This window comes from Gordionus sp. m RMFG-2023, chromosome 1, assembly GCF_954871325.1.
Source record: "Gordionus sp. m RMFG-2023 chromosome 1, tfGorSpeb1-WG-v2, whole genome shotgun sequence".
NCBI lineage: Eukaryota > Metazoa > Nematomorpha > Gordioida > Chordodea > Parachordodidae > Gordionus > Gordionus sp. m RMFG-2023.
In genome coordinates this window covers 45,630,504-45,643,970 of record NC_088775.1, presented here as the reverse complement: position 1 = coordinate 45,643,970, position 13,467 = coordinate 45,630,504, and the positions used below count along the sequence as shown (strand labels likewise).

At 27.7% G+C, this 13,467-nt stretch overlaps 1 protein-coding gene across 1 annotated transcript in view; it reads left to right on the top strand.

Annotated features, from left to right (window-relative positions):
* LOC135923497 (uncharacterized) overlaps window positions 1–8,648 on the top strand; it is a 48,770-nt gene extending 40,122 nt beyond the window's left edge. Inside the window, exons 8-9 of the mRNA XM_065458286.1 lie at window positions 7,339–7,595; window positions 7,797–8,648. Coding sequence (XP_065314358.1) covers window positions 7,339–7,595; window positions 7,797–8,492 — 953 coding nt within the window. The 3' untranslated portion in view covers window positions 8,493–8,648. The remainder of the gene's footprint in view (window positions 1–7,338; window positions 7,596–7,796) is intronic.
* The last annotated feature ends 4,819 nt before the right edge of the window (window positions 8,649–13,467 follow it).

Sequence of the window (13,467 nt, the reverse complement as noted above, 5' to 3'; positions counted from 1 at the left end):
CTGCAAACTCAGCAACTGCTTCACCATCCCATCCTCGTCGCCAATATACAATTTCTTTATTTAATATGTATATGTTGGTATATATATATGTATGATTGATTTGTATATGACATTTATAACGTGGAACATATCTAATATGACATGGGAACGAATTCATTTAGATTTCGCGGGGCCTATTGATTCGTATTCATGGTTAGTTGGAGTTGATGCACATACTAAATGGGTTGAGGTTGAGTTAATGAGAGAGACCACGTCCACGACAATGATCAGGGCTTTAAGGAAATGGTTCGCACGGTTTGAAACACCTAAACAAATTGTATCAGATAATGGACCTCAATTTATTTCTGGAGAATTTCGAAAATTTTGTTTCGAGAAAAATATTAAATTGATACATACAACACCATACCATCCAAAAACGAACGGTTTAGCGGAAAGAACAATACCAACCCACAAGAGTCGATATATTGCAACTAGGAAAGATATCAGGGAGCCTGAGGAAGCCATGGGAGAAGTTTTGATAGCATATAGAATGGGTTAACATTAATCAACTGGACGTTCACCGGCAAGGTTATTATTGGGGCTAAATTTAAAAACGGAATTAAATTGGTTACATCCAAATGTTAGGGATGAAATGGAACGATCGAATATACGACAAAAAGCAGCGCATGTTGAACATAGTCAAATGAGGGAATTTGAGATTGCACAACCGGTATGGGTGCATAATGAAATAAATTCAGGTTGGAGAGAAGGAGTTATAAAATCCAGACTGGTAGTTATTCTTATTTGGTAGAAAGCAAGGATAGAATGGTACGAAAGCATGTGAATCAACTTCGAAAAAGGGAGGTAGCTAAAGAAATGGAGAAGTCTGGGCCAGTGGAAGAAAATATGGAGTCAGAGAGAGAGGAAGAAAATATAAAAAATAGAGAGTCGGATATAGTTGAGATTTTAGAAAATGTGGAAGATAACGGAAAACTAGAAACGCTGAAATCACAAAGAGCTAGGAAACCTACAAATCGGCTTATTGAGGAGTTGTAAGATCATATGTGTGGAGATATGTTATAAATGATATATATTATATATATTATTAATGTTATAAATGTCATATACAAATCAATCATACATATACATACCAATTGCCATAAACTAATAAAAATCTCCCCTCTTTTCCCGAAAATATATTATATTACACTATAAACGATAATTTAAAAGAAAAATAAGCAAAAGTTAATAATTTTTTAAAATTAAATATAGTAATTTTTATAATTAGAATTTTTAACTATAAATATATATATTATTTTCTATTTGGATAGGATTGTTTGAATTTTTATTTATAATATAATCTAATTGCAGAATTTTCTTAAAATTTTTTGTATTCTCATTTAGTATTTAACGTTTTCTCAAAATAAGATCCCTTATTTTTAAAAAACTTTAAGCAACATTGAATTTACCTCATATTATGAACGATGCGATAATAATCTTTTATGATTTAGATCTTTGGTGATCTTGTAATAAGCTAAATCCGAGATTGGTATCATAATTTATCACCTCGTAGATAGAATACTATATTAAATAAAGAAATATTTGCATTTGTGTGGGACTTGGTTGGATAACGTAATAGTTAGATAATTATTTGCCTTCATATAGGATCTGATTTGGATAATGTAGATAGTTAGATAGGATTTTTGTTTATACGATTTGCTACTTTATTTGAATAATGGGTTAATATTTTTTTATTTTTGCACCTATACATGAAGCTCCAAATCTTAATTTTATTTTAAGTACATTTTATTTAAACTAGTTAAATATAGATAAGTAACAAAATATTTTTTTTACATTAATACTTTCATATTATGATTGTCTATCAGTTGATAATTAATATCATAATTTCAGGAGTATATAGCTGTGAATTCAAAATCAGCGGAAGTTCAATGATAATTGTAAACTTTTAGGCTTAATCCTTTGTATATTTATAAATTCAAAATCAGCTTATATTTAATATTATCTTTTCAGGTTTATAGTTCAACGATAATTGATAAATAACTTTTATATACAATGATATTTATGAGACAACTTATATTGTAAACTTTTAAGTTCAATGTTTTTTTTGATACTACAACATCATATTATGATAAAGGTTGAGGCCTTTCTATATCTATTAATTCAAAATCAGCTGATAAGTAATATTATCATTTCAGGATTATAGTACAATGATAATTGATAACTTTTAAATACAATAGAGACACCATAATTAGAGATCAAAATTTAGTTATTGAGTATTATCTTCCCAGGCGAAGCAGCAATATTCAAATTTACTGAAGAATTCCCGATTAAATTTGACCGACTTCAGAAGATCCTAATTACCATCTCATTCATTTTTTCTCCTAAAGAATTTCCTTTATATTCCAAAAATATTGCATGCCTTTCGTTCTGCTCCTCTTTTCCAATTCCCAAACATGTTACTAGATTTGGAATTTAAAGTTAAAATCCCCCTTGAATCTATATTAAATCTCAAATTCTCGCTCAGTTGCTTAATGCAAGTCTCTCGGGTATAGGCTTTCGATCCCCTGCCTATCTGAGTATTGCAGCCTTTCTCTCATCGTAATCAAAAGTCAAACAATTAATAACCTTTTTACCATCAATACAGGTCCCCATCTGGGGTTATCACTAGACCTATGAAGATCAAACTCCCCAAATACTCCCTTGCCTTCTCTAGACAACAAGATTGGTACTTACCTTTCATTCCATTCCTTTACTCGCACTGCATTGAAGGGCATTTCCTCGATCTTTAACCCAGATATCCCAACCGCAATAAATCAAAGTAGTGATTCTCCATCATCAATTCAACATTTCAACACATTCTATGAATGGCTTGAGGCTATCCCTAGAACCTGGTTTGCTTCTTTCCAACGAAGAACTTCAGATAAGAATAGGTCTTTGTTTAGGCTGTGATATCGTCACACCCTCATCTTGCAAAGTTCAGCTCCCTGTTGACAGTCTAGGTTATCACCCTCTGCCGCTTCTCTAAAGGCCGCCATTCATGCCACCAAGCAATAAATTTAATTATTACTAGAACTCTTCATTCATCTAATATTCCGTCAACTTTGGAACCTATAGGTCTTAATCTCGAGCAAAATATCGAGTGTGACGGAATAACACTTATTCTATGAAGCAGGGGAATCCTGCTAGCCTGGGATTATACATGTGTTGATCGGTTTGCACCATCCTTTATCTCAAATTTCTTAGTTAGAAAGGAAATTATAAATTAATAAATACATTAGCATTCTTAATATTACTCTCATCCCAATTGTTTTTGACACAATCGGTGCTTTTGGATCCATAGTAAAGAATTTTTTCAAGGCACTCGATATTTTATTCTTATATCTTTTATTGTAAATTGTAATCTTTAAATCGAAATAAAAATTTAAAAAAAAATAATTAATTAAATTTTAAATTTTTTTTTCCTTTTTCCCAATTATTTACCCTTTTCAAAAGAATTAACCTTTCTTTTTTTTTACCAATAAAACTATTACACAATTTTTAAACATTTTTATTAAATTACCATAATAAAATTTTCCAATAACCTTTCAAAAACAAAACTATACCATTATTTATTTATTTAAACAAATAATTACCCTTCTTTCATTATATTATTTATCTTCAACCCTTTTTTTAAATTTCTCTCAGACCGAACAACTTATTTAATCAAACATTATCAGTTGTCTTCATCATGAAATTTTTTTTTTAAACATTCCTTAATTTTTTCAAATTCTTATTTCTTCTTTTTTTGTTTAACCAATTTACCATAATTAATTAAATTTTTTTTAACATTCCTTAATTTTTTCAAATTCTTATTTCTCCTTTTTTTGTTTAACCAATTTACCATAATTAATTAAATTTTTTTTAAACAGAATTTATTTCCTAAAACCTTTATAAAAAATTTTTTACTATACATTCCTTATTTTTTTTCCGTTAAAAACCATAATTAATTTCACTTTTCTTTTAACACAAAATTCATTTCGAACACCCCCCCCCCCCTTTTTTTTTACTTTACAACTTTTACTACATACAGTGTTGTGATGATTTAATTTAAACACATGCATATATATTATAATCTTTACAAATGTACAACAAAAGAAATAATATTTATATATGCATGTGTTTAAATTAAATCGTCAATATGTTACATTAAATCATCACAACACTGTAATACATTCATAACAATTTAACTTCAACCCATGTGTTACTTTTCTCTACATATTTCATTACTTAACTTATACAATGTACTAAACATTTTTATTACAACTGCAATTAATCATATCAATTTTTTCTCTTGATATTTTTATTTAAAATCAATTAAATTCTCAACTTTTATATAAATATATTTCTATCCTTTAACTTTTCCACATCACATTATCACGATAAAACACATAAGATATCAACAACCGTTGAGCTTTAATACAGCCACTTTACCCCTATATCTTACTTAATTTATTATCCTGATTTTATTTAACATCATTTAAATTTACTATTTTTTTACATATATATATTTTCCACTCCTAGACTTTCATTTTAATAATATACACATAAAAATCAAAATAAATCGAAACGTAACCCAATTATCTAATTCTCTCTCCATTTCTGCTCTCCATTCAAAAAGCTCTCAGCGCACTACATAATACTGCGGAACGTACCCCTCTTTTAAATGTATATATCTACCTCATAATCTATCAAACGATCCAAATTTTTTTTATCAAAAATTTCCCCATATTTATTTTTTAAATTTGCCACCGCTTTTGCAACTCTGCCAAATTTTGATTTACTTCAGTTTCATCTACTACTACTCTCCTCCAATTTTTTCCTTACTAATTTCGTTGGCATAATTTCTATGACATGTCTTTTATCTCTTTCAAATTTTATTTCTTCCGACTGATCATTATCCCAATATTTTCTTATATCATTATTTCCCTTTTCAGTTATTGTCTCAATCTCCAAACTATGGTCTATTTCATTATTAATTATTTTTTTCATATATTTATTTATTCATACATTTATTTTTCCATATTTCCACCAATCAAATTACCCTTCCCATTCCATTGCTTTTACCTTCACATATCTTCATAATTTCTTCCTCCATATTTTTATCAATATTTATCACCTTAAAAATTTTTGTTGAATCCTATCCTAATTCCACATTGGTATCATTTATACTGTCACTATATCTTCCTTATTTATTTTCATTCCATACTTCATTTTTCCCACCGCACTCGCATTAATTTCCTCTTGGTTATACATTTCTTTATTCTCTTTTGGCATTGCATTTCCACTTTCAAACTTAATTTCCCCTAAAGTATTCCATAAATTAATAGGCGATCCAATTTTCACTATTCAATTTTATCTCATAACCGTTTCTACTTCTTTCTCTAAAATCCAAATTTTGAATCGTATCTCTTACCACCCCCGTAGATTGATTCTTTCTAAAACTACCATATCAGACCCATCAAATTGTTTAACCATTATTCTCCTTTATTATACGCTCATTTTGTCATAACTTATTCACCAATTTATATCTCATGACTGAGATTGTCGCTCCCATTTCTAACAACATCACAAACTCTTTATTTCCTACAGTCACATTTACCCTTGAACAAGAATCAAAATCCCTATTATTTTCTACCATCAAATTTGGATTCATATCTTTCAAAATATCCATTTCCTCTAAATCATTTCACCACATCTGATTTTTTATCCCGTTCAATTCATTTTTTTATTTTCCACCATTACATCTGATTATACCACTTCTCACTTTTATTTCTTTTATACCGTTCTCACAACCTTATATATTAATCCCCCCCCACTCTCTTCCCTTTCCACATTCTTATTTATAATATTATTTATTTGTCCCTGAGAATCTTCCGAAATGAAATTCCCTAATATAGCCTCTTTTCCATAGTCATCCCACTGGACAATCCTTGGCAAAATGCCCAATCTCTCGACATTTGAAGCATGTTATATTCCCAGTATTGTTTCTTTCATACCAATTGGTATTTCCCTTTCATTTTTACTATGTTCACCCGTAGCCAAATATTCCACTGCTGGAAAAGCTTTATTAATCAATGAATATTTATTTTGCTCATGCCCCTATTTTCCACAATTTACACAAACAATTATTCTATGTGTATCCTCCACTAATTCATACGCTGGAACATAACAACTCTCTACACTGTGCTCCTTATTTCCGCATCTTTTACAAACCGCTGGTAACGCCCTTTGATCCATTCTTTCATTACAATCCCTGTTTATGTGGCCAGATTTCCCAAGTGTGAAACACGTTCTATTCGACGACGCTCTTTGATTAATTTTCTCCTTACAGTCTCTGCTTATGTGGCCATATTTCCCACATGTAAAAATTTTCCATTTGATCCCGTTCCAATTGACCAACCCCTTCTATTTTTCCCCCTTTCTCCTTTTTATAATTATTTACGTTATATTTAATTTGCCTCGTACAATTACCTAATTTCCCATTCCATTTCTTCAATTTTTTAAGCATTTCCTTTTTTTTCTTTATATTCTCTTTCAATTTTTTTTTTCAATATTTTCAATTTCTATTTTCTCTATTCCCATACCCTTTATCATTTATTATTTCAATTCATTATTTTCACATCCCATATTTTTATTTTCCGTATCAAATTCATTTTTATCTTTTTCATAATCTTGATGATATCTGGTTTATTAATATTAATTCCAAATTTTCTCTTTTCAGAATCTCTAAAGATAACCGTTTTTAATATTCTATTTTTTCTTCATTATTTTTCATATTACACATTTCATTAAACAATTTTTCTATTTCTTTTTTCAATTTACCAAAATTTTTCATTTTTTTCTATTTGAGTAACATTTTTTAATCTCAAAATAATTATAAGTTTTTATATTTTTTTATCAAACATTTTAGAATTTTATTTTATATTTTCTTATACTCAAAATTGATTCTTCTATAATTTACAATAAATTGATTATTAATTATTAAAAAAATTTTCACGATTTTAAATGGCAAAAAATAACACAATGCAATCCTAACACAATTATTATCAAACAATACATTAAATTCCCCCAAAAAATACAAAAAAAATTTACCTTTTATTTTCTATTTTGATTCGTCTTTTTAATATTTAATGGTCCATGATCATAAATTTTTAGTTAGTTTTTATTTGTCGTATTAATATATAATATATATATATATATAATATAAATAATACACTATAATAATACAACAGTTTGAATAAACATATACTAAGTCAAATATCGAAACTTTATTATACATTGATTTATATGATATTACAGATCGGCAGGGCTTAAAAAACGTACCTAAGATTCAATCTCTCCAAGAGACATTAATCAAAATTTTAGCATACTACTTGACCAAAAGACAAAAATGCGATAACAGTTATTATCCTAACAAAGACCACTTATTCGCCGAAATGATGACTCAAGTAGGGGAATTAAAAAAACTCAATGCTTTGCATTCCAGAAAGGTTATGAGCTGCAAAAAGACACTCCTGCTCGATTATAATGGAATGGTAACTGTGACGAATGACAAAGTTATTCATATTTCCTCATTTTTAAGATCTATTAATTGTTCAAATATGTATTAACATTCGTTTTGTAAATTAATTTCGAGAATTTCGGAGGTTTTAATAGATACCAACCAGTTGAGTGAATTATTTTAATACTGACAGTAATAACCTCTAATTTACGTTCAATATTAATTTTTTTAAATAAAATATTTATATAAAATTTAGGATAGTTTTTTAAATCCGAAAGAATCCCTTATTCTTAAGCATCAAGGTGGGTTTCTCAGGCAAAATTGCGACATGTCCGTTTTACGTAGTTTTTTAAAGCGCAAGCCATGCGATACGAATTTTTCAAAAAAGGACGAAAATCGTTGTCCGATAGTAGGCACTAACGATAAAATACTAAGAGCCTTTTTATCTTCTGACACTAATCCTTCTAATTTGAAACTCCCCACTGACTCAAGATTTTCTGCCAATTCTGTAGAAACAAATCATTCATTTTTTCAATCATTTTTTCCAAATGAATCCGTTACTGATATCCAGGCCATGATGGATTTAAAAGAGGATGTAAGAGACAAAAAAATGGAAGATGTTCAATGCGTAGTCAACAGAAAATGCTTTTCAACTTCGCCTCAAACCACAAATCGTTTAACTCGCACTAATAGTGATTTCATCAAATTTAATTCTTCAACCAATCCTAAGAAACTCGATAATTTCAACATAAATATATCAGATACCTTGAGCCACGAAAATTTAGATATTAAAATAGAAACAATTACCAAAAACAATATTTTATCGGAAGAATCAAAAAGTATGGTCCCCCCAAATTTATTAAATCAAGAAAGATACCAATATGACTTAAACGACGCCGTTCAATACCAACCGCTAGATTTATCGGTAAGAAAGAGACCGAAAACTATATAATCTCTTAAATAAATATTTTTGAGGTCTTTATTATACTGACAGCTATTAACCAATAATAAAATCATAATAATTACTTTAATGATCTCTTCGATTGATTTTATGAATCAATTCGTAATTTTTTACATATTTTTATTATTTTATATGGTTAAGATTTGAAAAAAGGTATAACATTGCATCAATTTTTTTAACACGCATTACTTTATATAAATTAAATGCATTTATTGTCTTTTAAGCATTGGATATTTTTTTGATCAAAGATCGATCCTGTCCGTTTCAAATATATGGTTTTATACTAATTGATTATATTTTTTCAAACGCAATCAGATTTTAGTATTATATCATTCATTTAATTTTAAAATAAGGATTAAAAAAATCACACGATACTTTATTATATTCGATTTCTAGTGATAAAATCATTATGTATAATTACCCTGATAATTAATGTAGTTATATAATTGTTATATTCAAATATATTTTGTTTTTTGTTTCATTTTAATCAAATTTTATGAATAAAATTAGTTACTAATTAAGTTTTACAACTTTAAACTTCTCGGAATGCCTTTTACGGATAATAAGACCCACGATGTTGCTTCCAAAAAAATTCTATCATATAATTAAAAAATTGCCATCCCCGTTTATCAAAATGCTGATGAACATGTATTTAGTTGGTAACTTTAAAACTTGAATTATATCAAATTGATGGGGCATATTGTATGTAGTAGATTCATTATTAAAAAAAAATATTAAAGTTTTGATTAAGGGCCTTGTTCTATCTACTTCAATTATTAATTTATAATTTTAGACTCTATTATCCCTAAATTTGAAATTACAGTATATTAAAAACACTATATAAAAAGTAGGATAAATTTTATGAAAATCAAATATAATCAAAAAAATTTTTAAAAGGAAACTAGGGGAGACCGGGGATGGTTGGGACATTTTTCGTTCAAACCTTAATAATTTTAATATTAATAGACTAATCTGAATAATTAAAACATCCTCTGAATCCCATAAGTATAGGCTACTTGAAATAATTAATATATATATTTTATGAGGATTATATTTTTTTAGAAAATTAAATTTAAAACAAAATTTTTTTTGTCCCAACCATGACAGACTCTGTGTACGTTGGGACACACATATGTGATAGTTGTGACACTCATGAAATAGAGGTCTAAATAAATTTAAAATCAGTAATCCAATAAGACTAGAGACTATGACACATATGATTTTATTGATAATATTGTAATTCATAATCAATAACTCTATAAAAAAAATTTTAGCAAAATTTAGGAAATTTATTTTGGGGAAAAAAAAATGTAAAAAATTTTTTTTATTTAAAAATCCAAAACCTTAATTTATTTAACAAACTTAAGTAGCTTTATCAGGGAGAAAAAAACGTACAGAATAAATAACTTTATGGTTATATTTGTATTAGAGACCTTCATGGGCCGGGCCGGCCCACGTCCCCCGGCCCATGAGCCGGGCTCTAATTATAAATTTTCTAGCGGTGTTCGTTGGAAATTTCTGCAATAGGGCTTGGGCTGGGGCCCGAAATTTTTAAATTCAAATTTAGCTTATTTTAAGGATATTTAATAGGACAAATATAACAAATCATTCTGATTTTATTAGTGTTATTTATCAAATTTCCTATACACCTTGGGAGAGTATATATTTTTTAAATCGGAAATTGGTATAATTTTACTTAACCTAAAACAACGGCCTGGGCACGAAACAGCGAAAATCAGGGAATATTCCCAAAGATGGCCAACATTTTCGATATGACATTATTTTATACGAAGCGTATCAAAATAATAATGAAATTAAGTTAAAATTAAGAGCAAAGGAATTTTTAATATCAAAATTCCAAATAGATATTTTACACAAAATCGCTACATTTTAAATCCTAAATTCCGCCAGTTAAGAATGCATACTTTGGAAGAAGCACTTGAAAAAAATGGTACAAGGGCCTTAATGATTGATTATTCAGATCATCATCCAATTCCTATATATGATCTAGATGAAGCAAATATCCATAGAGCTTCAAGTAACATGTATTTTATAAATATCTTTATCTATATAATATTTTTAGATACTTCAGATCTGGATGAAGTGCATGTGCATGTTCCTATTCCTACTTCGAGGATTACTAGAGCTACCAGTAATTTATTCTTTATAAATCTTTTTAGCTATATAATATTTTTAGCTTCATCCTCATTATTGGATATGTCTTCATGGGAGGATGATATAATACTTCATAATGAGACGGATGCTGATGAGATTAATTTATATATGGATATTCAGCTAAATGAAGAGGATATCAACTATGATGACTGCATTCTAGATTGGTGGAAGAAGCATGAAAAAATCTTGCCAAAATTGGCAAGATTAGCCAAAAAAATTCATGCAATTCCAGCATCTAATATTTCCAGTGAACGGAATTTCAGTACTATTGGAAGGGTTATTGAAGAAAGAAGAACAAATTTAAATAACGAAATTGTAGATAATATATTATTTTTAAATGATAATTTGAAAATATAAATTAAAATTTTGTTTATATCATTTATTAATATAATATATATATATTATTACTAAAAAAATATTATATTTCTATTAGTATTACTTCAGCATAAGTTAAGTATACATAAAATAATTTTATGGGCTTGGGCCGGGCTTGGGAAATTTTTTAAATATTATAGCGGGCTTGGGCCGGGCTTGGGAATTTTTTTAAATATTAAAAAAGGGCCGGGCCTGGGCTTAAAATTTTTTTTACGATGGGGGGCTTGGTCCTAAAATCTAGGCCCATGAAGGTCTCTATTGTATATCCAAAATACAGCGTAGCTGCACCTCATTTCATCCATTTTAAAATAATTATGTATTTTTTATTTTTAAAAAGATTTCGGTAATTGTTTTGATAAAGGAGAATACTCTATTTTATAGAGAAAATAAACTTTGATATTAACTAATTGTTTAATTATTGATATAGATCTGATTTGGAATCTCTTAAATGGAAAATAAAGCACAAAACAATTGAAATTATATTATATTTTAATTAGTGATAAGGTAACGTCGATGAAATGAGCGCCAAGGAAAAGGAACGCTATTTGTTACCTGTTTCAAAAAGGAACGCGTTTCTTTTTTTGAAGTAAGAGTAACGCAAAACATTTCTTGAAATTAAAAAAAAATATATATTTTATTTTATAAATAATATAACCAAAGTTTTTAATTCAGGTCAACCACCAAAATTTTTTATCTTATTTACTAGTTGATAGCCCGTCAAGGATGACGGTATCAAAATTTTCTACTTAATTTGATGATGGGTGAATCAGATATTTTCCCTTTATTTGATAGTAGATAAATCAGAAATCAGCTTATCTTATGAGGTGTTAATCATATATTTAGATTAAGTGTACAAAAGATTGCTTTTTATTAAAAATTAAATATTGTGTAGGCCAATTCCAACCATTAATACATTAAAATATGATATAATTTTAGGAGAAAGCCAATTTTTTGCAAATTTTATATTATAATTTTTTTTTTTATAAATTCTACCTCATAAGATCTAGACCTGACCACTTAAGGCGATAATAATTATAGTCAAAATATTACCTTTTGTTTGATGCCCATATTAAATAATGATAAATATTGTTTTAAATTTCTTACCCCACATGATGTAGATCTTACCACTTAAAGCGACTTTTAATATTGCAGTCATAAGATATTTTATTTACCTTTTATTTAATGCCCATATCTAATTATTACTTTTGACCCCCCCCCCCCATCTCAGGCCTAATACAACTCATTAAGACACTACTATTTTAGTTTACTTAGTTACTTTATAACTAGTTACATTTTTTGGAATATAACGAGCAAAATTTTTTAAAATATGTTAATATTTATAGATATCCTATTCATTTTGTTTATATGATTCTCAAAATGTATACTGTTTATTATATAATGTTTCACTCACATCTAGTGCATTGCTGTTAACGTAGCTATTAAAAGTAGCGCACTATATTTTTTAATTAGCGATGTAACGATGGCACTTTTATAAAAACGTAGCTATTTATTTCGAGCAACGATAGCTAAAAAAAATAGCTACTTTATAAAAAAATTTAATTAATATTTAAAATGGATACATTTTAAAAAATAAAATGTAAATCCTATCACTCATTTATCATTCCATTACAAATTAACCAGTGTTTCGGACGACAATCTCAAAAATGAATGACCTAGAATGTTAGTTATTTATGAATCAAAATTTTAGAGTTGTTGCTTAACCAGATTCAAGGATATGCCTAAGTCAAAATCGCGCAATGTGAGTTTTCATTAAATCATGTTTTTTTTAAAAAATCCTTATATGGCGTAACATTTATGAATCAATTTATAGCCCTTAATATTAAAAAAAATTAAAACAATTCAAGTGTTATCCTATTTCCCGTAAAAATAAAAAATTTCAATTGTTGAGAAGAGCTTTTTTGGGGGGTTGATATGCTCTAGAAATGTTTATAATTTATATTTAACTGTCTAATAAAAAAATCGATAGTTTTTTCTTTTTTTAATTTTATTATTTTATAAATAAAAAATATATAATATAAATATTATAATATATTATATTTAACAAAAATATGTATTGTATTCAGAGTTGTTACTAATAGTGGCTACTTTTTTTGTAATTATTTAATTTTTTAGCGCGCTACTTTTTTTGGCGCTACTTAGCTACTTTTAAAAAATATAATGAAGGTAAGTATAAACATAAAAATTTAAATATAATATCATAATTAATTATAATTTTTATGATTTATTATTTAATTTTGATATTTTCAATTTGTAATTTATATTTTCATTTGTATTATAAACTAAATCACGTGTTAATAATTTAAAATGTCATCGCCTATGGATATTTAAATCGTTGAAAGTGATTCAGACAATGATATTAATGAAATGGAAGATACCAGGGAAGAATGTTCTTAAT